The sequence below is a fragment of the Condylostylus longicornis genome, unplaced genomic scaffold (genome assembly GCF_029603195.1).
Source record: "Condylostylus longicornis isolate FDR11 unplaced genomic scaffold, ASM2960319v2 ptg000031l, whole genome shotgun sequence".
Lineage (NCBI taxonomy): Eukaryota > Metazoa > Arthropoda > Insecta > Diptera > Dolichopodidae > Condylostylus > Condylostylus longicornis.
In genome coordinates, this window is record NW_026578000.1 from 7,741,637 (window position 1) to 7,768,233 (window position 26,597).

At 25.9% G+C, this 26,597-nt stretch overlaps 1 protein-coding gene across 20 annotated transcripts in view; it reads left to right on the plus strand.

The window, feature by feature from the left end:
• LOC129608514 (CD109 antigen) overlaps positions 1–26,597 on the plus strand; it is a 57,547-nt gene that overhangs the window by 25,803 nt on the left and 5,147 nt on the right. For 2 of the 20 annotated variants that reach the window (XM_055520048.1, XM_055520047.1), the window contains exons 4-7: positions 54–1,009; positions 1,074–1,459; positions 1,604–1,747; positions 4,021–4,354. In XM_055520048.1, coding sequence (XP_055376023.1) covers positions 54–1,009; positions 1,074–1,459; positions 1,604–1,747; positions 4,021–4,354 — 1,820 coding nt within the window. Of the gene's footprint in view, positions 1–53; positions 1,010–1,073; positions 1,460–1,603; positions 1,748–2,068; positions 2,214–2,654; positions 2,881–4,020; positions 4,355–5,294; positions 5,464–6,035; positions 6,196–7,111; positions 7,326–8,254; positions 8,415–9,855; positions 10,043–11,633; positions 11,806–12,962; positions 13,153–13,722; positions 13,892–15,657; positions 15,860–18,405; positions 18,623–19,372; positions 19,563–20,409; positions 20,585–21,958; positions 22,155–24,686; positions 24,832–26,000; positions 26,164–26,597 lie in introns of all 20 variants that reach the window. The other 18 variants (XM_055520067.1, XM_055520049.1, XM_055520061.1 and 15 more) reach the window with 18 other exon arrangements.

Sequence of the window (26,597 nt, forward strand, 5' to 3'; positions counted from 1 at the left end):
TTATATAACTGAATATTTTTTGTTTCTAAAAAATTAAATTTAAAAATTTATAGGATTCTGCACAAAATCGCATCAAACAATTCCTTAACGTTGATCTAACAAAAGGTGTTTACTCAGGAGAACTTCAACTCTCCAGTTTTCCTGTTTTAGGTAATTGGAATATTGAAGTATCTGTAGATGGTGAACAATCGCAAAAAGGATTTGAAGTTGCAAAATATGTTTTACCTAAATTTGAAGTTCAAATTGATACACCGAGAGATGTTAGTGTTGCAGACGGAAAAATCCGTGCTATTGTCCGCTCAAAATATACTTATGGTAAACCAGTTAAAGGATCGGCTAAAGTTTCTGTTGAACCTTCATATCGTATTTGGAATGTTGAAAAGCAACCATATGCCGAAAAAACTGTTCCAGTTGATGGAAAAGGCAAAGTTGAATTTGATTTAAAAGAATTAAACTTCACAAATGATGATGAATCAAGCCGTTATCATTATTATCCACCAGTTAAAATGACAGCTATTGTTGAAGAAGAATTAACAGGCCTTAAACAAAATACAAGTACCACAATTACATTACATAGAGATCGTTATAAGATTGAAGGTTTACCAGAAAATCCACAATTTTATGAGCCTGGAATACCATTTAAAATACGTCTTGCTGTTAAAAATTTCGATAATACTCCTGTCATTGACAGTTCCGATCAAGTTGTATTAGAAGTTGAGAAACCAAGACATCATTATAGACCTATACCACTTACAGTCGGTGTTACCAGTACTACTGGTGATTCTACAGCAAAACCAGCAGAAGAAGAAGAAGTTGAAAATCAAAAAATTCCTGGAAACATAGATAAACAAGGAATTGTAACATTTGAAGTTACAATTCCAAGTGATAGTAAGGATTCATTTTATTCATTGAAAGCCACTTTCAAAGAACAAACTGCATATTTGGGTTCTGTTTCGAAGAAAACACCCAGAGAAGGCGATTATTTTGTAATCGAAAATTTAACAGATAAGTAAGTTAAAATTGCTACAACCTAATTAAAATTTTTAATCAAAAGTACTATTGTTTAATTTTAGACCTGCTTTGGGCAAAGATGTTGAACTTAAAGTATCATCAAACAAACCGATTCCATATTTTAATTATCATATTGTTGGACGTGGTAACATTTTAAAATCTGAACATGTTCAATTACCAGAAAATACCAAAGAACATACTATAAAATTTACACCAACATTTGAAATGATACCAAATGCGAACGTGATGGTTTATTTTGTTTCAGAAGGCAATTTAAACTTTGAAGAAACTAATATTAATTTCGAAAATGAATTGGAAAATCAAGTTGATATTACTGTACCAGAACAAGCCAAACCTGGTGAAGATGTCAGTATTAAAGTAAATACAAGTCCCGATTCTTATGTTGGATTGTTGGGCGTTGATCAAAGTGTATTATTATTAAAAAGTGGTAAGTAATTACTTAGCATATAAGTAGTTTTAACTAAGATATAATAGCATGACGTTTATTCTCTAATTAACAAATGATTATAGTTCAAATAAAATTTATAAATTGTTTTTTAATAATATATTCAATTCCTTATTTATTTTTTAGGTAATGATATTGCAAAATCAGATGTCTTCAGTGAATTAACACGTTATGGAACTACAACCCCGTGGATACGTGGATGGGGACGTTATCCAGGACAACAATCAGGATTAGTAACTCTGACAAACTCTGCTTATCCATTTGATGAAAGTAAGTGCTCAATTATATTAAATTATTCAATATAAAAAAATTATTGACATCAAAATGGTTGAAAAAAAAATTACAAAAATTGTAAATCCGTAGCTTAAGAGAAACAAAGCTTAAGAGAAACACATTAATTTTACGGAACAATATTAAGATAAGGTGAAAAAAATTGTTATATAGGCTTTTATATTGAAATTTTCCAACTTAGATTCAATTTGCTGAAATTGAAAGGAAAACTACGAAACAAAAGAACATGTCACAATTTCAATATATTAAATAAAAGATTTTTATATTTTTTATCCAATCAAATACATGACACTTTTATAGCTATCAGCAATTTTTTTGGGTTTGCCGGTGTACAAAATGGAGGACCACAATATCTTCATTTATCTATGCAAGACAAGCAAACGGATTCGATTTTTATTCGAAAATTTTATCCTGAGACATGGCAATGGAATAATTTTTTAATAGGGTTCGTTAAAATTTTGAAAAAAAAACTATCGTGCTCTTTAAAAATTATATTGATGAAACAACGTTTTGTAGAAGCTTTTTACTCAATATTATATTTAGATTTTTTATAAAACTTTATCAACTCTTGAGTAGATTATCTTATTTCGGATGTTAAGGGATGGAAGGATAAATTTAAATAATTTATTGTTTTTTAAATTTTATTAATTTTTGGTCAGTATTTTCAAATTTAATTTTATTTAAAATTATTAATGTAATTTAAATGAATGGCTAGTACTCTTTTTAAAGTCTTCACAAATAAATTTAAACTTTTATTAATTTTTTTTAATGTAATATTATGAAGGTAGAAATATTATATACATGAAAAATTATTCAAACAATATACATATTTTGCGCACATATGTATATGTATACTATATGTAAAAGTATATATAAATAACTATAGATTTACGTCACTCAATCTCAAAGAAGGGCTACCCAAGCGGGATTCTATTATATTCAGGAGATTACGATACACCAGATTCATCACCACCATTAACACCAACTGGACTTATTGATTCGATCTCAGATTCAGCTTTAAATATTGAATTTGAAAATTCAATACAAGACAAAAAAATCAATAAAATTCGTATAAAATTTTATGAAATATGGACATGGCGAGAATTACAACTGTTAGTAAATCATAAAAATTTCTTGTTTTAATGAAAATTAATTAACAATATGAAACGAACAAGTTCTTATAGTAGAAAGATCACCTATATATTTTTTTTTTAATTTTTAATTTTTATTTATTTTAATTTAGAATTAGCACAAAAATTGCCCTTTTTGGGATCATTAATAAATTTTTTAAAAAATATTTCTCTTACAATAGATTAGATATAGTTTCGTTATTTATTTTTATTCGAATAAACTCTTAACTAATTCCTATTATTATAAGACAACAAAATTTTTAATTTAACTTTTAATGGAAAATAAATTTCTGCTTCTATTTGTTTACTGTTTATTTATGTGAATTTATGTGAAAGAGACAACAAACTGGAAGTTTGTGCGAATTAGAAAAAAAAATTGTTTTTAACTAATCCTCTTTCACTTTCATCAACAAAGTAGGGGAATGTTTTTTTGTAAAAATTTTGCAAAATTCATTTGTTGAATTGAGAAAGCCAAAAGCTTATTATTTTTTATAGAAATAAGTTAGCTAAAATTTAATAGGGTCTTGTGAAAGGTCTCGAATTTACATATCGTTAAACTCATTATAATGAAATAGTAGCATGTCTAACTAGAAAACTTTAAGATAATATAAAAAATTTCAAATTCGAATTTTTATGGTTTTCCGAAACGGTGAAAGTCTTTATGATATTTTTTTGAAAACAATTTTGATATTGTTTGGTTCATTATAAAAATATAACGCACATTTTAACTTCGCACCTGTAGTTCTTTACGTGCTGTATTTATGTATTTTAATATAAAAAATTTTTTTGATATTCGAGTTCCCGATGAATTAAATAATCGTTTTGGAAATTGCACATTAAAGTGTTATCAAAAATTTTGTTTTCTTATAATGGAGCATAGAGTTTTGTATAGTTTTCTCTTTTAATAATTTTCCCCTGTAATAGATTTTGTGGCATGTTTTTATTTTTCTCATTATTTGTTTTTATTTATTTAATTTTTTTTTAAATATCTAAAATTATTTTTTAATATTGTTTTACTTTAACTATTTCGTTCTTTTTTTTATAATAAATATAATTGATTTTGTTTTTGTAAAACCTTAAAATATACACACAATATAAAATTGACAATTGCATAACATTAAGATGCAATTATTTTATATTATGAGCACTGGTATGGTTCTGATGAAATAATAGATTGCAACAGTAATAATAACAATAATAATAATATTAATAGTGGTATTTTGAAGAAGAAAAAAATTAATAATGGTTATAAATATAAAAATTGTTGTGCCAATACATTTTTAAATAACGAAAAATTTGATAACGAAATATCAAATATGTTTAATGAATATTCTTCGAATGAAATCGATCCACCAAAAATTATGAAAAACTTAACGAAATATAAATCTTGTCCATGCAGTAGCACAAATTTATTGATGAATTCAATTACATGGTTATGGAAATATGATCATGACAAGTAAATATAAAAATTAACTAATACTTTATTTAAAATGATGATTGTGAATGATAAAAAATGATGATTGTGAATGCTAATAAAATCTTTTTCATAACATGCAATGTATACTTAAGATTATTTTATAGCACTGCAGTTAATCATTTTCCTGAAAATTTTGAAGCACACAATTTCTTGTAATTTAATAATATTTTTATTTAATTATTACACTCACTGAGATTTTTAAATTCGGATTCTGTATATAAAATGCAATGTACTTTGGATGTGCATTTTTTTTAATTGTCAATTTATTTTAAATTTCATTTAAATCTGAATTTTATCGAAGAATTCTAACGAAATTGAAAATTCATAGATACATATTTTTATTCTTATTTTGAAGTACACTTACATTCCCATAAATTTAATATAATTTTCAAAAAAAAAAGAAAAAAAAAAAAAGAACTGCATTAAATTTGCATGAATTCATTTTCCAAAAAAAAAATATTTTCAATCAAAATTTTAATAAATTGCAAAGCATTCAATTTACAATTATCTAAGAAGTTTTTCAAAAGAGCTTATAAGTATACTTATTGTACTATCAGTGGTGGTTATTTTGATATTTGATCCATCATTTGATGGTCATTTAATTTAATTAGGTGGTTTTAAAAATTCAGCCTTGGCAGCGATGGAATGTAGCGTTAGATACAATACACTTCCTGTTATCTTTTACGGCAAACAGTACTACAATTTTATGTCACCCCTGCAATCCAAGCTTGCTTTTCTAGTAAACAGTTCCGCCATTGTACTATATAAATAAGTCATGATAACAATTTTGCTCCATATGAAAAGTTTCTTTCATGTAATAAAATTTCTAATTCTTAATAATTAAGTCCCTATGCCTAATGAGAAACATAACATAATAATTTAATAAAAAAAAGAAAAAATCCTATCATAAAATCTTCAGATTACATTTTTCCAATATTGGACAATCGTTTTCAAGAAGATATGCCAGAAGTTGTATTCTCACCAGCCCAAGCATCTTTAGGAGCAGCAGGTTCTAATGCAAGTCAAAAGGAAAAAATAAATTTACGTAAAGAATTTCCTGAAACATGGCTTTGGATGACAAATAACAAGTTAATAACGTTTCTTTTTTTTTATTTTTTTTATTTCTCTCTTACTATACAATTTATATAGTAAATTTATGTACCAAAAATCTTTAAAAATTATTTGGAATTCGGTTAAAAGACTCTCTTTTTGTTATCATTTTCTTTATTTTTATATATATATATATGTCCTAGGCTCGATGATTTTCCTAGAGTAGGGACTACCATCGGGTCTGAGACATTCCGTAGATAGTTCTGTGTTTATAGAATTATTATACGTATCAATGGGTTGTGGATCTAGTAATAAAATTTTCTACAAGTAAAAGTTTTGTAAGGAAATCTTAAGAGAACAAAAATAAATTTTTCTCCATTAATTTTGTAAATTTTCTTATATTTTATTTTTCTGTTTGTAGTTGATTGTAAATAAAAATAATTATTATTGGAATCTGAATTAAGCTTTTCTCTATAGAATCTTAATAATTTTATATTTTTTTATTTAAATATTACATATATATTATATATATACACATATACATATATATATATATATATATATATATATATATATATATACATATATATATATATATAAATATACGTAGATTATCTTATATGGGAGCATATTCAAGCCGATTATCCAGAATCTATTTATCAATCACTAGCACCTGAAGAATTAATTGGGGCAAACCATAATGATAATGCTATTATGGATGTATCAATAAGAAATATTTTTCCTGAAGATTGGATCTGGAATGACATAAAGTTAATATCTTATTTATTTAGATATTTTTTTTCTTTTTATGTTATTTAAAGCTTTGAAAAGAAAAATTAAATTTTGCTTTTCGTTTGATTATATTAAGTTTTGGTTCCTTACCACTCGCTCACGCCGCCCTTTTCCCAGCTGACAATTAAAATTTATGAAAACAAATTGGTGATTTTAAGAACAATAAAAAGTTTTTGTTTTTTATGTACATAATAAAAATTATTTTGAAAAATGTTCCACTAATCAACTAGAATTTTAATGCTTATATACATTTTTATATGAAATTATACATTTCAAAGTAATTACCAATTTTAGATTTTCTTATAACCAAAGACATTATTTATGTATGTTTAAAATACATACATAGGGTTTTTAATTTTTTTGAGTGTGTGGTTTATAAAGAAAATCCTACCTATATTTTATTAAATATTAATACCTAGTCTTAAATTATAGAAATAGTGGTATATAGACCAGTACTGTATATATATATACACTCATCCCTCACTTAACGGAAGCTCGTATGGAATTTCGGTTTTACGGAGTTCAAAAATTAGACCAAAGTCCCTTTTTGCGGAAAAAAATTCGATTTGCGGAAAATTTTTAAAATGCAAAAAAAGGTAGTCTAAAAAATTAGCAAAATAATGCAAAGAATGTTATCCGTATTTTCGCCTTACGGATAACATTTCCGGAACATGTGTACTATTTCCGTAAAGCGAGGGATGAGTGTATTCAAAAAAATATTCTTGCGTTAAAAATTTTAAGTTTATAAAGGTATTTTATGCAATATACATTTTTAAATATTAAAATTTAATTTTATCATAGTTAGAATTTTACTCTAATTTTTTCACATGTATATTATTATATATATTATATACATATATAATATACATATTTATATAAATAACGTGCATACAGTGCCTTTTTATTTTTATTACACAACAACACGTCCGTCAATATACACAACAACATATTTCCCAACAACGCCTATATCATTAATTGTTTCAACAAGACCAACTGTAGACACAGTACAGCATGAAAACAAAAAGATAATACAAAATGAATCATCGCCACCACGTGTCAGAAAAGAATTTTTTGAAACATGGGTTTGGCATTCAATGGAAATTCAAAAGTAATTTTTTAAAAGAATTAAAAAGATGTGACAAATCAAAAAACTCGCTGTTAAACTTTTATTTTTTTTTAATATTAACTTTTAAATTTCAATGCCGTCTTCAAAAATTGTCAATAAAGTCAACATTTACGCTTTTTTATTTTTATCAAAATTAAAGTTAATATTAAAAAGAAGCTGTTCTTTGATCGCTCCTATTTTTTTAATTTATTCGAACTAGAAATAATTTTATATCGCATTGCATACCTTCTACATTTTTACTTTTATGGTAGGGGGAATTTGTTATAAAATCGAACACTTTTGAAATTTATATAACATTAGCATGAGCAACCATCTTTTAAAATTACTTTAAAATTATATAATTACATACATGTTAGTATAACCTCTTTATGTCCCTCTTTGAATTAGTAACGGGATATTTATTTGTAAAATGCTGTTATTCATAAAATTTAAAATAATTTTTGCAATTACATTTTTTCATAAATTTTACTAACATAGTTATTTTCTATCAACTATTATTTTTTCAAATACTGTTGTTAGTAACAGAGAAGGAATCTGATCGATTGTGTTATTAAAAATATTGTCTTTCCATTTGACACAAATTAAATTTCGTATAATTTTCAATTAAGAATTTATGTAGCACTTTTATGGGTTCAAATTGAATGGAAAACTTTTAACATATATAAAACGTGGAGTTAACCAAGTATGGATCATAAACCCAACATTAGATACTTGACATCTATTTCAAAATTAATCATAGACACTTGTGCTTCCACTTCGAAATTCAATAAATATTCTTTACAAATATTGGCTGCTACTCAATTTAATCGAATTGAATATTTTCTTAAATATTTATTTGATATTAATTTAATATTCTTCATTTACTTGTAATTTACGTTTCTATATTTCATATTATTGTGAATTATATATAGACTACGAGTGTGAACATTGTTTTCTTGAGAATGAAGATATGGAAGAAGCACCTACTGTTGAAGCGTATGATATGGGAAACACAAATAATATAGAAAATAACAATCATATTAACATAAGGAAAGATTTTCCTGAGTCGTGGATTTGGTATTCAAATCGAATGTAATTATTCTAAAATTTTGTTGATTTTCTTTTATTAATACTTTTAACACATAATTCATATTATGTGTGTAACAAAATGCGTAGTCTTTTAATGTGTTAGTATGCTTGCACTCCTTAAAGAGCTTTCTTTGTATATTCATTTACATCTACATTTAAGTATACTTATAGACGTGGATATAATGATTGTAAGTCTAAATTTATCTGCGCCATGTTTCATTTGGTCTGCCCAATTTCTGCTTACTGTTAGGATTCAGTTGAATTTTATTCTCTCCATTTTCATTTCCTTTTTATTTGGATTTGTATAGATTTTTGCCATGTTAAATCCCAGAACTATGAGTTCTTGATTATTAGCCAGAATATCGTGCATATAAGTTTTACGCATTTGTTTATGAAGACTTGCATTTTATTTGTACTGTTTTCCTTTATTAGACAGGTCGCACTTCAATATAATATGATTTTACACAATCGTTGAATATTTGCATTTTTGTGCACCTCGCGTCAGACCAGAGTCTACCAAATACTATTCTGGCGAGTTTTATCAGTTCTCCAGATCTGTTTCAACACCTTCACCTGTAGTTATTGTACTACCAAGGTTCAATGACATCTTTTATTTCCGTGTTGTTTATTTTTGTGGGGCATTATTTCGGGAGTTAATTCTCATATTTTTTGCCTTACTCGTGTTTATTCAGAAACTGACTTCAGGCTTTGTGGGTGAGGGTCGTCTGCATACATTAGCCTTTAGAGGCTACGACTACGTTGAACAGCAGTTAAGAAAAAGGACACTCTTGCTCGACTCCGATCCTCACTCTTAATGAGTTGCCTGATTGACTTTGATGAAACACTTTTAAATTGGCATCTTCATATAGTGACTTTATTATGTCGAATATTTTGTTTGGAACGTCTTTATTTACCAAAAATTGCCATGTTGTCTCTCGGTTGATTGTATCGAAATCCCTGAAAGTATTATACAACAGTGAATTATGTTCGATTGACTGTTCTGCCATAACTCGAAGTATGTTAAACTGATCAAAGCAGTCGCGGCTCTTCCTGAATTCCATCCTTTCCTTCTTAAAGCAAGTACCTTTATAAATGCGTTCAATATTGTTATACCTTGCCAGTTTTTGCATTCCGTTAAGTGACTGATTAAATTTCTCATTGAAAATGTTAGAAACTCAAGCCAAATAATTCATCAACTATTGTATAGTTTGCTACAACATCGCGGCAAATTTCTTTTTAAAATTTTTTATTAAATTTTCTGATCTCAAATTTTTTATAACTTAATTACATTTTATGTACATTTGTATATATGTATATATGTATGTATGTAAAACAAAAATTATTTAACCTAATCATTTTGTAAGTTATTTTAATTTTGTTTAAGTATTTATAAAATCTGCTTATACTCGTACTATAAAATTATATGTATATGTAACGTATGTAGAACCACCATTTATTGCATTAAGTGTTGGAGGTGGTGAAGTTTATTCGTCATTTGGAATTAAACAAAAAGAATTTTCTTTAATTGCGGATAGAAAACCGGATTTATCGTCCGGTGCCCCGCCTGATATATCTGTTCGAAAAGAATTTCCTGAGTCATGGATCTGGTATTCAACAGAAAAAATAAACAAGTTAGAAAATATTTTTTTAAAAACTTCAAATTCGATTCATCGTTAAATATACAGAGAAAAGTGTAACATATAAAATTAACGCATTTAATTATAATTATAGCAAACAATATTATATAAATAAATATATATTTGATTATATATGTACATATATCATGTATATTAAAGACCTATTTTAAGGATAAAACTGAGTACATACTATAGATATATAGGTGCTACCAACATTCTTAAAAACGTAGTAATTTTTTTTACATTGAATTTATTCGACTTTCATAAGTACTTATTAAAAAGTTTAACATAATTGCGATTTTTGCTAAATTAAGAAAAGTTTTAAGGTTTTCTTAATTTTGTTTTCCTTCAAAAATGGAAAAACTGAAAAGAACTGTACTCTTATGGTGAAGAAAAATGTCACAGTGAACAGTGTGATCAACTGATTTAACAAATAAGTTAGAGAATTTACTTTTTTTTTGCAAAATAAACTATGTACATATATGCTACATATTAATTCCTTTTCATTCGTTAAATCATTCATATAGATGAACTTCATTTAATATATTTTTTTCAATTAATATTTTCAAGTGCGTATATAACAATATTGTGGGTGTACCTATATAGTTATTAATTCAATGAAATATATACATATGTAGCATAATTGTGTGACATGAGATTATAAATACATTTTCTTGAATTTTTACAATAATTTTAAACGTAATTTCACATTATATTTGGGTACTGAAACATACTTTAGTTTTGAAAAGTATGAAGTCCTACATGCTAAAATATTAAATTTTACGAGAAAATTATTTCTTTGCTATCTATAGTCTGCCCAGAGGGTATCGAAATACTTGTCATTAACAATATAATAATTGACAACGGTAAATTTTATTGCAAAAAAAAGTATAACTAATTATAAAAAATACTATTAAATAAAGCGTAAATCACAAATAACAATTTATAATTTCAAGAGATATTTTTAGGAGAAGTATTTGATTTTGATGACGACAATTTGGAAATAGAGGATAGGGTCATACCAAAACTTAAAAAAAAAATAAAAACTAAGTCAAAGGCACCAGAATATATAAGAAAAGATTTTTCTGAAATTTGGATTTGGAATTCAAATGATTTGAAAAAGTAAATTAATTGAAAAACAATAATGGTTGCAATTTTTATCACTTTTTAAGTTTTTGTTAACGATAAATGAATTAGAGTGCCGCTAGAAAAAGTAACTATATTTTTCTAGCGGTGCGCGCTTTATTTTGTTATTGTATCATGGAATCATTTAATAATTCAATTTGATTGATTGTTTATTGTTTATTTTCAATGACTTATTTAAAATAAAATTCATTGCTTTACCACAATAATAATGAGTTAGTTGTTACTTAATAATAAAATAACCACTAACATTCAAAAATGCCTTGTGATTCATTTAATGAATACAAAAATTAAAACCACACAATTGAAATATTATTGAACGGATGTAGAATGTATTAATGTATTAATTAATAAAGAACTAATTCAATTTTCATCCTTTAATTTAATTAATTAAGTTTTCAATTAACGTAATATAAAAAAAATCATCAAAAAATATACTTAGAGCCACACTATTTTGCAATCCCATTATCCGGTGGAATTCGACCGCAAGCAGCCCCGGCAGAGGTACTTCAAGAGGAACTCATTAGAGAACAACCAAGACCAATAATGCAAGAAGCTATTCCAGTACGGAAAGAATTTCCCGAAACATGGATTTGGGATTCAATTGAAAAAAAGTTAGACTTTTATTTATGCCATCTGTAATTTTTGGTTCTTTTTTTTCTTTTTGTTTTCATTCCGAGTTAATTGGTAGAAAGGTTTTTTAGTGTAATAAATATCTTGCACCTTCAACATATTCATAATATATAAATTTTAGATTTTAAATATATTTTTATTTAATTTGATGTGCTTTTATAAAGTAGTTGGGTACTCTTTCGTACTATTTATAAATTAAAAAATCAGAATTTTTCATTCAAAACATTGAATTAACCAAAAAGTATTTACTTTGTAAACATATAAACGCATACTTGTTAATTATTTTTTTCAATAGCAGTTGCTAGTAATCAATAAGTTATCAATTTACTAGCTAAGTTCTCAAAGTGTTGGGCATATCTAACTAATACGCATATGGAAAAAATTGAAACTCTAGTTTTATAAATTGAAATGAATGCAAGTGCTATACGTTAAATTAGTAGTTCTCAAAATTTACCTTTGGCCCCCAAAAAAAATTATTTTACTTTTAGACTTTTAAAAAATTGCTTTTTTATCACAAATTTTATTGTTTATACAATTATTTTTTAATTATATGTCATGTAAATTTAAAATATTATGCACAGCATAAATTTTTTTTAAGAATGTCATTTAGAAATTTCATTTACTCACCAAACCTTAGCGTTTCATCAACGCTAGATGGTGCTCAAAATTAAAAGATCTCGGAGCACATACATTGATAAATTGAATGTTTAGAATACTTTCCAACAATTTTGTTTTTAACCAAGTTTACACAGATGATTTTAACTTTACTATTTACAAATGGATTTTCGTCTCGCTTATATAACAATATGAGATACGTTTTTATATAAAAAAGAGGCAAATGCCTTACGATATTTGTCTTTAGTACTACAGCTACCAACATGGCTTTGCTTTGTGTAAAGAAGAGCCAAATGGCATCCGTTGACAAAAACTGTTAAATTACAGCTTTGGGTGTGTATATAGAAAATGAAATACGAAAACTATATTTTGGAAATTCTAAATTTAAATAAAGAAAAATATCAAATTTCGATAACTGTAAAACAATTTTCTAAGGTTTATAATTTTTTTCTCAATTTTTTTTTCGTAATTTTTGTTTTTTTTTTTTTTTATTAAATTCTTAAATTAACAAAACTTACATTAGGAATGTGGCGACCAATTTATCATCAGCAGTCAAATTTATTCGGGGCAGCACCACAAGCTAATTTTGGCATAAGAGGACCATTACCACCAGCGCCACCACCACCGTCAAGAACGGAAACTTCACAACAGCCTTTAATTGTTATAAGAAAAAATTTCATTGAAACATGGATTTGGAATTCGGCTTCGGACAAGTTAGAGTTTTTTTTTTTGTTTAACACGCTCTTTTACTACAATTTTTTTCGTAAACATTTAAGATGCTTAAGATTTTATATTTTTCCACACTTTTTTTTTTTTTTTTTGGGTGTGTGTAACGATTTTTTTTTTTCATATCCCGTTTTTTAATGAATTTTATTATCAATTTTGAAAGTTTTTGTAAATAATTCATGAACTTTTACCTGCTTGTGGTAGTAATAGGTCTTAGATACAACACAAAAACTAAATCTGTTGTAGCAGGAAATATTTGTTTGAATTATCAAAAGTTTGAGTTATTAACGCATAATGCGTAGCTAATGGCGCCTGTCCCTAAAATGAGGAACTGTTAAAGGGGTTATTACTTTTGTTTTATCATTATGTTTTGTTAATTGCAAGTATAATTGTATCAATAAGACATTCTGAATATTATTAAAAGAAAATGTATACACATGTATTTTGTTGATATTATTGTATGAAAAGTGTAATCTATCTTTTTGGTATATCGAACATTCTCAAATAATTTTTTACTTTATTTTTCTATTAAATATGTGAACAAAAAAAAACAAAAGTTGACTATGAATATTTAACAACATATGGAGAGCTGTTGGATTCAGTTGCATTTGAGTCAGAGTCCACGACAATATTTTCAGTTCAAAAACTTAATGATGATAATTTTAATTTTAATTTCAATATTAGAAAAAATTTTCTTGAGTCCTGGATCTGGTATTCCAAATTAAAGTAATTAAACAAAGAATTCAAATTATCTACATATATATTTTCACAAGCTTCTCTTATGGTACGTTTTTTTCTTTTATACGCACTCAAACATTTACTTGTACTTACATGTAAAAAGCAAACCGATATTTTAATTACTAAAATTTACATACATATTTTATAAATTAATTAAAATTATTAAAATTTAGAAATTTTCTGTTCATTATTATAGATGTACATAATTACGTTAAAACCTACCAAAAATGTACAAGTTTTTATTAATAAAAGCACCGATATAGCTTATTTATGTACATTTGATATAATTTAAAAATATTTTACTTTTATCTTTCTCTTGTTGCCTAAAATGTTTTCCTGTACATAACAAAACATAAAGAGTAACTTATATTCCTAACGACACCTGTGCTTTTTTTTTGTAACTTTATAAGAATTAAAGACGAACATTAAGTTTTTAAAAAATATTTGAAATTTAATCGAATTTTATGCATTTTGAAAATAATCTATATTAATAATAATTATGCTGGTAATTACTTTGATTCTAGTTTTGTAGAGTTTATGTATGTTTAAAATCGAATGTTTATATGTAAAGCAACTTTTATTGTACGTTACTAACAAATAATAGTAAATTACAAAGAAAAAATTCAAAAATTGACAATTTATTGCGTAAAATTACTGAAAAATAATATTTTTGACAGCTTATTATAATATATTAAACTAAATGTCTAGATATTGCATTTTATTTTTATTAAATCGCTGAATCTATTCAACAATGTTTTAATTAAATAATCCAAAATAAAAAATTAATTGCTCACCGAGTGGGTTTTTAATTAATACTTTGTTAAATATCATTTATAAAGGGATGTTTGGGCGTCAAACTCATTTTATTTAAATGAGAAACTATACTGTAACGAAGCATATGTCAAAGAAAATCTGAAATGTCAAAAATAAAATTTTCGCAAAATCGAAAAACAAAAAAAGTATATTTCTATATTATAATTAATTATATAAATATAAATTTTATTTTATTAAAATGATATTATAATCGTATGTAAATACATGTTAGTTGTACCATTGCACCGACCTTTGAATTCTGTAGCTTTGGCTTCACCGATTTTTGAAGAACCTATTATAAGAGAAGATAGCGGTTTTGCATCATCTGGTGGTGCATTAAATGAAATTGGTGTGAGAAAAGAATTTCCAGAATCATGGATTTGGAACTCAATTTCAAACAAGTTAGATTTTTATTTTCTAAATCGGATCATATACATATATGTATATATTTATATGATATGCTATGATTTTCATAATTCATTTTCTTTTCTTTTCAATTGCATTTAATTATCTTTTAATATTATATAAAATAATCTGATTTCAAAATTGTAGTATAACGGTATTAATATACACAATTCAGCTAATGAATTGTAATTGCCGACCTGCTTGTAGCAATTGCTGTATTACTATATTCTTGAAGTCAATGATATTATCATGTCATCTGCTTTGATTTTGGTAAAGGTGTGTAGATCATCTCTTAGATAAGATCATCATCAGGTAAAGAAGTTTAGATTATTTTTCTTAAAATTTCTTAAGAAAAATATTTCACTATGGGAGCTGGCATTTCGTTTTTACTTTCACAAGAAAGTTTTCGATGATTACTTACATTTATTAACCAAATACCAAATAAAGCCTAATTATTTCGTATTAATATTGATTTTTAAAAATTAATTTTTTAAAAACAATCTTAGAATATTGCTGTTTAATAAAAATAATTTTAGAGCCCAAAAAATGCAAAATTGGGTATCAACTAAGGTCAGGAAATCGCGGAATAATCTATTCAAGTGACGAAACTGATGATGTGAGATCCAGATCTAGATCCAGATCTGCTGATATGGAAGATGAGTGCGATGGTGATGTTAAAATAGAATTAAGGAAAGAATTTCCTGAAACATGGATTTGGGATTTTTTAGTTCTTGCAGAGTAAAAAATTTTTCCTAATTTTTAGTGAATGTCAAATTTTAGTTTTTTTTTTTTAAAAGACTGAAAAAAAATTGTGTTCTGTTGTAAAGCATTTTTCAAAAAAAATTTTTGTTCCAAATTTGAAATTCGTTAAATTGGTAAGGAAGTTGTTTCAAGTGGTTTTTGGAAGTTTTAATGTGAAACTCTTGTAATATTGAAATATTGCGTCTTATATGAAATGCCTTTTTACTACACCTAAATATTTAGGTTATTCTTTGACATTTAAATGCCATGAATTTGTTTTCGTATTGTTTATTGAAAATTCTGAATATGCAATTAAATTTTTAGTGTAATTTTGCGTTAGATTGAATGAGACATGTTTAAAAAGTAATTGTGTGAGGTTTTCGTTTTTTATGTCTTTTCTGAAGGTCATCAGAAAATGTTTCTATGCATTTTTTATTTATTTGTTTAATTACATCATAGGTATAGCTACATATGTACATGTGTGTCTTAATATTATTATTTTATGTATCGCATCTTATCCTTAAGCTGTCATTCCATCTCATTTTATGTCATTTAAAAGAAGTGTTAGGACAATAATTATGAATTTATTAATTACATTGTCCAAAAAGAATTTTTATTATTATTAATATATTTGAAATGTCAGCCAAAACTCTTATATCTTAAAACTTTTATCGAACATTAATGTATGGAAATATACGCAATTAAAAATATGGTTGTTCATTTTAAAATTTTAAAGCAACAAATTATTCATACTTTAAAAATTTTTTTTTCAGAGCGTAATGTTTTGCATTATAAAGGAAACCCAAATAGTCTTGGAATATTTCGCCCAATTATTGTGTTACAAAACGGTCTTACTGTGGTAGATTATGGTTAAAGCGCGTCGAAATTTTCTGGGACAAATTTTGTATCAAATCGAATTCCACAGCCGGTTGTTGTTAGAAACAAATTTCCAGAAACTTGGCTGTTTACCGAAAATGTTAAATTAATGTAAAATATTTTTTTCTTCTTTAAAAACGCTACGGAATGTTTATTTTTAAATGGCAATTTAAATACTTGAATACTTTCTTATTTAAAAAACTTTTTTAAATAAGAAAGTATTCAAGAGCTTCAGGTATACATATAATATGCAAAAAAACTATGAACGAATTCGAAAATATTTGAGGAATAAGGGTTCCGAATTTTTCAATTCATTTTGGCATATTTCATAAAACACCTATACATATGTATGTAAATCGTTATATATACATATATATAATTGTCGAAGTTCACTCATTTAATGACTAAGCCTGCGAAAATTCTACGTGAGTTATATTGTTACGGAAATGTTTTGAATAATTAAATGGAACAATTTAAAATTTCATATTAATCTGCCCGCAATGATTAAAACTGCAATGATAGCAATATAATATTACCTATCAAATTCAGAATATGCTTGCAAGTATCTGAATTGCGTAGAGATTATATGGTATTGGTGCAAATTCTTTTGTATACTGCTTTAATACTTCATACATAAATTTACATTGGGAATAAGAAAATTTATGATTCAAAATTAAAAATATGTAAAAAATCTTGGGGTAAAGAATTATAAAATTTTTTTTATGTTTAACAATAATTTCAATAACTTAGTTATTTAAAAAACTTTTGAAAATTTTTTCAGGGCCCAAATACCTATTGTTTAGAGGTTCGAGACCGGGTATTCCTAGGCCAAATAGTTCAGGTGGTGTTCCTTATAGAGCATCTGGCGTAGCAGGTTATGCTGCATCATCACCGGGTTTTTCAGAAAGAACTTTAATATCGAACCCAATTCCAAAGCCAGTTGTTATTAGAAAAGAGTTTCCAGAAACTTGGCTGTTTACTGAAAATGTTAAAATAATGTAAATTGTTTTTTTTTTAAACACTACGAAATGTTTTATTTCATGTCTTAAGAGGAACTAATAACTCATATTCATTTTAATAGCATGGGAAAACTTTTTTGAAATTAATGAGCTTCAGGTTTTACGAAATACAAAAAAATTAAAGGAATTTGAAAATATTTGGGGAATAAATGTTTTGAAATCTTCAAAATATTTTATTCAACGTGGTTATTTTTTGTATAAGTACTTCATAAAATGTAATTAGAATCATAATTTTTTTATGCGTTCAGCTTTAATACAGTTTTCATGATTGTTATACGTATTTAATAACTAAGCCTATGAATGTTACACAGTCATAATTGTTAAGGAACAGGCTTAAGTAATTAAATGGAAAAATCTGAAATTTCTTATTTACTTGCTCTTAGATCGGAATTTCAGCAATAGTATGTTACTATATCTAATTCAGTATATAAGTGAGATGTAGTGCTGGTGCAAATTTCCGATGGTACTGCTTTAATACATTATAAATTTACATAATGATGACAAAATTTATGGTTAGAAAATTTGTTCAACAATATATTTTTTAAAACGATTACAAAGAAAATTTTTATCTGCATGAATAGATTTTTGCTAATGTTAAAGGTGCATATACACATATTTCTATGTTTTGCTTTTGAAAATTTTTTTCAGGGCCCAAATTCTTAATGTTAAGAGGTGGAAGACCAGGTATTCCTGGGCCATATGGCCCAGTTGGTGTTGCTTATAGTGCCTCTAGTGCAGTAGATTATGCTGTAGGAGCATCGAGTTTTTCTGTAAGAACTTTTATGTCAGGTCCAACTCCGAAGCCAGTTGTTGTTAGAAAAGAGTTTCCAGAAACTTGGGTGTTTACAGAAAATGTTAAATCAATGTAAATTAATTTGCTTTTCCTTTAAAATAATACGGAATATATTACTTTATGTCTAAATGGAAGTAATGCATGTGTATTGTGCGAAAAGTTTTTGAAATTAAGAAAGTATTTAAGAGATTTTACAAAATGCAAAAGAGTATTTTTTTGTTCTCATGTTCGATAATTCTCCGGGAATAAATGTTTTGAAATTTTCAAAATATTTCATTTAATTCACTCATTTTTGGTATACATCATAAAATAAATCATATATGAAATAAATTATTGTGTTCTAATATTTTTTCTATCACACGTATATTTATATAAAAATCTTTAAAGTGCGATTGCATAGCATTTGATATTTTATCAAAATTACTTTGTCACAGCGTCATTTAACAATTCAGCAATTAGAACTCACAAGCTGAATTGTGTATTAGTGTAGTGCTACCAAAATTTTGAAGTCGGGTATTGCACTTAAATTTCTTACTTTTTACAAAATTGCAATTTAATATATCAATAATTTCATGATTGTGATTTGGTATCCGAGTTGTAGCAATGTCAATTTCAGCTTATATATATTTGCTGAATGCTAAATTGCGCATTAGTACAATATTATATCAATTTTGAAGGATAAATTTACAATGATTATTGTAAAGAAGACTTTGTAATTGGAAACTTAAAATTTTTCAAAAAAATAGAAAATATTTTATTTTGATTAAATAATTGAAAAGAAGTGAAAATTACTTAAAAAAAAAGGAAAAAAATATATTTTAGAACCTTCATGGTATCTTGAGAATAGCTTTGCAATGTATGCTCCAATGGCAATTGGAAGTTTTGGGAGTGCATCGCCATCAGTTCATACTGCACTTGATAGTACAACTGTTAGAAGAAAACCAACAGAGGTCACTGTCAGAAAAGAATTTCCGGAAACATGGCTTTGGATGGAGAGCACAATTAAACTCATGTAATCTTCAATGTTATTTCATATAGGGTAAAATTAGGATATGAACTTAAACAGATATGAACAGCCTTTGAATTGTGATTGCTGAATTGTTTGTTAATAGCTTGTTATTCCAATTTTAAAATCAGAAATTAATAAATATTTAAATGCGGATCCAACAGTTAAGTTTTGCATCTTTAGTTTAAATAAAAATTTAAAGTCAAGATTTCTAATTTAGATGCGCATTTAAGTGTTTACCTAGTGTTCATAAAATCTACATCGAATACTATTTTATTAATGTTTGTGAAATGTTTCAGTATATAATGGGGTTTTATATTTTTTTAAATAATATTGGAGATGTTGTTTAACAACTAGTCGATTTGGGTTTTTGTTTTGTGAAGCATGTATTTAACTTAATTAAGACTATATAACTAATATAGTCCATTTAAAATTAATTATTAAAATTTCAAAACCAAAAGAACAACTTATTCAGCAGCTAAGATTATATTGCAATACATTAGTTAAATTGAAGTTTAATTTTATTTTTAATTACTTTCTTAAATGAAAAAACCTCATGTCATGGCATCTGGACTTCGTGTTTATCCAGTGACTAAGTGATGTTAAATGACTTTAAAATTCCAATAAAACAGTATTAATACATAATTCAGCTTATAAATTTTAATTGCTGGATTGGTTAATACGCAATTCAGATTATAAATTTTAATTGCTGAATTTTGTATTAATACGGCTTTATTTCAATTTTGATGTCGCGGTATCTTTGTTTGTATATTTAACAATTTTTAAAAAATTTATGAATTCTAATAATAATAAAACAATAAAATTTATATAAATTTTATATATTATATTTAAGAATTTAAATTTAAATATGCACATTTAACGCGTGCAAATCCAAAAATTGCGATATTATTGAAAGATGCACAAATACCAGAATCAGCAAGCAACATTGTTATAACAAAAGAAGAAAACGTTGAAATTCAATTGAGAAAAGATTTTCCAGATTCTTGGATTTGGCTCAATATGTTAAAGTAAAAAGTGGTCGTTTTTCTTTCATACTTTATTCTTTTTAAAAAATAATTTTTAATTCGAAAATATTTTCATATTGTTGGTGCTGTGGCCATTTTTTCTTTTTCTTTTCAAAAATTACTGCAAATCGCAAGAAAAATGATTTTTTATGACACTTAATTTTTCTTATACACGGTGATCATTTTCACTATACACTCTCATCATAAAAAGTGCGAAATATTTTTCATTCATTTTCTTTATTTTTAAAATTAAAAAACAAATTTTTAAAATTTAATTTTTAATTTTGGAAAACTTAATTTCGAGTTTTTTTTTGTTTAAATAAAAACAAAATTTTTAATAAGCAAAATTAAATTTTAGGACCTGTTATTCTCAATGAGACCCTAATTCGAGAAGTCTCTCATCTAATTATGGTTGGGAAAGAGTACTCTTATACCTAATACATATTTCATATGTATATGTATGCATATATAGTAATTCAATATTATTTATATTTACATATATGTTTATTTATTAATTATATTACAAAATACTTATTTTATAGAAGTCCGGATAAATTGAAAAAGTCCAAATATCAATCGGAATTTTTTTATATTTGATTAGTTAAACAATTAATATTTTTATAATTACCGTTTTTACTATATTTTTTAATTTAACACAACTGAAACGAAAGGTACGTATACATGTATATGTTGAGGTAAATTTGAATATGTTATTACGTCGTTGAATAAGAAATTTATGCAATTTTAGAATTTGAAGACTATTTCACGAATTAAGAGAAAAAATTGTTTTCTAGATTGACATAAAGCAGTGAAAACTTGTTATTTTGAGTTCGAAAAAGCTTCAAGAGAGGATTAAATTTACTCCTGTAATGAATATTTAGGGGAATCAATTATAGCAGAATGAGCTGTGAAGGCCATATCATAAAATTTTTCATGCCAGAAGAAGATTTCTACAAACATGGATTTGGTTTGATTTTCACGTAAAAATCTAATGTATTCAATTACAGGGAAAAGTTAAAATGTTGTACTTGAAGTAATTAATTTCTATTTTAAATGTTGTAATTTGATGTTCTTGTTACGAGTATTATAGTTTTTGCTTTGCAAATAATACGATTTGCTGTCTAGGAATGCTTCGCCATTCGATATGATTTTGCATTTATTTACTTAAAAAATTTTTGTTTAATGGTGGTTTACTTTCTTCGTTATAATTTTTCTTTTCTGTAGTTATGTATTCTGCCTATAGTTATCTAGCCCCAATATATATGTATATGCTATACATATATTTTTTTTGTAAAAAAAAATCCAACTGCTTTATGAGAAAATCTATGGAAAAAAATACGCGTACATTTATATAAAAATAGTAATACCTTATTTCAGGCCCACCATATTGGCATTTATTTCGTTCGGGAGTACTGAGATCACCAATGCCTGGGGGTGGAGGTTTTGCGATGCCCGAAGCTGCTTTTCCTTCATCTGAATCAAGAGAATTTTCTGTTGAACAAGAGCGTATGGATCCTGTTATAAGAAAAGAATTTCCAGAAACTTGGATTTGGAATGAAAATATTAAAGAAATGTAATTCAATTTACAAAAAACCTAAAAAAAAAAACAAAATACAAAAAAAAATAACCTCAAGAATTATAACCAGAAGAGGTTTCCCAAATTTTGTGACTAAATTCATTTATCATTTTTGTGCATTATTTAAAATTATTCGATTTAATTTCATTGACATATTTTTCTTAAATACATGTTGGGGGAAAATGAAAAAAAAATCTCAAAAATTGGGTTCTAATTCAAAAATTTTAAAAAAATTCCTAGGTTAAATTTATTTTTCTTCATTTTATAGAAGAAAATGAAGCAAAAGTTTTATGTTTTTTTGAATATTCAAGAAAATATTTTTCATTATTTAAAATTTACTCATCTCTTGTGATTAGTCGCCATCTCGAGTTCAGAAAATTGAATTAAAATATGTAATTATTTTGTTTATTTTTTTGTTAATTGTTGTTTTGTTACCTGTGAATTAAACTTTATATTTTGTTTTTATGCTGAATGTTAAAACTGACTGAAGTTGATTTAGTAGTACAAGAAATTAATTGCTCACATAACGTACCTCTTAAATACAGTCATTGTCAAATAAACACTGAGATGATTTTTGACGTTAACAATATTGTAATGAATCAAATCAATTTGACGGGTAGAACGTCAAAAATAAAAATAAGAAAAATCTGAGAGCAGAAAGAACTTTTTTACAATTAAAGCGATTTTAATTACTTAAAATTTATTTTACTAAAAATATTATGGCAATATTTTAAAACGATATCAAGCCACAAAACCAAATTAAACATTTCAGATAGAATGCCGATTAAATGTGGCAGTGAGTTGTATTCTGATGGTCGTGTATTTAAAACTAATCAAAATTCAGTTAAATCACAAACTCAAGCAGTCAGTATAAGAAAAGAATTTCCCGAAACGTGGATTTGGTATCAAAATTTAATTTCAAAAATGTAATTTCCTTTTTTTTCATATACCCTGCACACCAAAACTTCTTTTATTGAACGCAATACAAAGTGTGGTTTTAAGTTTAATAGCACAATAATTGCAAGTAATTTTAAATAATAAGTTTTTGTTTAAAATCTCACCAAACTCCATCCATACAGATACATATAAAGAAGAAGATTTTGAAAATTTTTAAGATTTCTTAAATAATTTTTCATAGCTGATGGTGGTGTTATGGTTATTGCGGCAACATAAAAAAATTCATTAATGATGCAATGCCTTCAACTAATTTTCAATTTTCTAGTTAATTTTCTTTTAATAATTTCAATCACATTTTCAATGTGCAGATAATTACATATTGAGGTAGAAAAAACCAGGAAATGCTAGTTTCTTCTTTATTTTAAATTAAACTACATGTAGGTACATACATACATACATACATATACTTATATGTATTGAATAAATTTTATATTTGTATGTATATTTAAGTACAAGCATAAATAATGTAATAAATTTACAGGAAGAAAACCATTTATGTTTATAAGACTTGGCGGATCTGGAATAATGATGCAAAACTCTATTCCTCGGCGTTTCAATACAAAAATATCTTTTAATACAAAACCAGTTGAAGCTAATGTTAGAAAAGAATTTCCCGAGACATGGATTTGGGCAAAAAATTTTGTGTAATTTCATAACACGTTTATAAGTCTTTGCTTTTAATAGGTCTATTTTATAAAGGGAAATTTACACAAATTTTCGAAAATGAATTGTTCGTGTTAAAATGTCAAATTTCTTGCTAATTTTTTCTAGTTCATTTGTAAACTTAAACCGAAACGTTGAAATATTAGAAAACAATAAAAGCTGCTCTACTTGTAGTGTTGGAAATCAAGAATCCATAAAAATTTATAGAAAAATAGTTTGATTTTTAAAATTTTTATGGATTTATCCTTTTTAATTTGAAAAAGGAAGAAATTTGAAATTTAAGAAAAAAAATTTGGTAGACGGTCCCCTACTTAATTTTTTGTAGATTTTCCGTAAACAAATAGACCAAGTAATTGCTATTTTAATTTACTCAGTTTCATTTGGTTGTTATTAATTATTTAAAAGTTTTTTTAAAAATGCCAGTATGAATTTCATATTTAAAATTTCAAACTGGGGGATATTTTGTTTGGATACGAAATCTTCTCGTTACGCACTATTGGCAAATTTGAACACAAATGATACTTAAATGTGATATTCCTTTGCATACAATCATTGATTAACCCGCTACTATTGTGTATATAAAATTACTTTAAAATGCATGTATAATGAAAATTATCTTCATGTGATTCCTTCGTGTTTTAAATCCCTGGGCAATAACCTGAAAGCAAGCATGTGCCGTAACAATATATTAAATATTTTTTAAGGAGGCGAATTAAGTTAAGAGGTCAATTATGAAAAATATAAATTTTACGAAAACCTCAATACTTAATGTGGAATTGAATTCTTTTACTTCCCTTGGAGTAAAAAAATAGTCATTTATTTTTTAGTTCTAATTAATTGATTAATTAATTTGTTGTCACATAATAATAACATTTTCCTTTTTATTTAAATAAAAAAATTTTTTCTAAGATGCTGTAAGATTTGAGAAGATACGTAAACTAAATCCTGCAGTTCTTGCGTTATTAGAGGGTTCATCATCAGAAACCGAAACAGTTACATTAAAGTTGAGAAGAAATTTTTTAGAAGCTTGGATTTGGTCCAATACGATGATTAAGTAAAAAGTTCATTGAATTTTATAGGAAATCATGGTGTTGGATCATACTTTCAAAATTTCAATTAGTTCAAATTGTTACGAGTATTTTAATAAAATATTAGAAATTTACGGCCTTATTATGATCGACGAAGCACATGAAATCGAGTGAAAACTCTGTATGACAAGCTTGGCGAATGAAAATAAAATATTTTGATTGAAAAAATCGTTTTGAGGTTATCGTTCGCTTATCATTATTCGAATTATTGCTGAATTCGCCAAGTTCATTCTGTTCGATTCGCCGATCGTTATAATGCTTAATTAAGTAAATTTACATAGCAAGTGATTTTCATGCTAAATGCGTTTTTAATATTTCATTCTTGTCTTTAAAGTTTAAACTAATTTTTTTTTACATAACCACGTCATCATAGAATCTTCCATGCTCTTGGGAAAATTTTAAACATAAACGAAACTAAATTCATTAAAGAAAATAACATTTTCGTACTTGACTCACGAACAACAATATGTGTAGTTTAAATTGACATTTCATAAGTTTTACTTAAATTTCTCTTCAATATGTCAAGGTGGTACTAAAACACGAAGTGGAAAAGGAAGAGGAAGAGCTAGAAGTAAATCTAGATTCATAACATCTAATTGGAATTTTGAAGAAATTCGAAAAAATTTTCCTGAAACATGGATTTGGTTTGAATTTGATTCAAAAACGTAAAGTATTGTAAAATTTTTTAAAGAGAATGAAGAAAAATTTTGAGATTGCATTTACTTATGCTGCAATATTGCACAATTTAGCAATTTTTCACATTTATCTTGCATAATCTCAGTAATGTTAGAATCTTAGTAATGAAATGAAGTGTATTTTAACCCCTATCCTAATTTTTCTGCAGAAATGCAGATCTGGCAGGGATTTAACTTATTCAGCAATAGAAAGTACGTATTACTGAATAAGCTGAGTTGACATTTGATCTGTATTTCGGTAGACGCGATATTTAAATACCCTATAGTTATGCCATAATTATGTATTAAAATTATGTAAATACAAAAAATTTCTATAAAAATAATTAAATTTATATTTTTATAATATTAAAATGAAACAAAAAATTTCTTTATTAATAAATTTAATAAAATATGTTTATGTTCTTTATTTTCCTTATCCTTTTTATTTATTATTATATAAGATGCATGTATGCCTAAAAGGAAAATAAAAAAGAAATGTTGTCGGCGTGCTGCAGACTGTGAGGTAGTTGAACTTTCCGAATGTGAAGTCGGTGAAGAGATTTCTAATGTTGTTAGAAAAGATTTTCCCGAATTATGGATTTGGTCCAACATAAACTCTCAAAAGTAATTGCATTAGGTTGTGTTTTTTAAAAGTTGCTTATCAATAATGAAAAGCTACTAAACGTAGAATAATTATCGAAAATAATTTATTTATTTTTTCTTCTAAATAATTTTCAATATTAATGTGTGTGTGTGTTTGTGTGATTTAAAAAATGTGTTCTTTTTCAAATAACTTGCTTTTTTTCTTCAAAAATTTGATGACTTTTAAATATTAATTATATTTAATTTAATTTTAACAATTTGATTGATATAAGAATCTTTACAAATTGCTTTTTTTTACAAATTTTATATGTTTCGCGCGCTTTTAAAAAGTTCATCGATTTTTGCACTGCAGCCCTTTGATTCAGAATTCAAATTAGACTAGAAGTAACAACGAATAACTTAATTTGTATTTGTAAATTCGCCATAACTTTAAAATTGTCGTAATACTATATTGC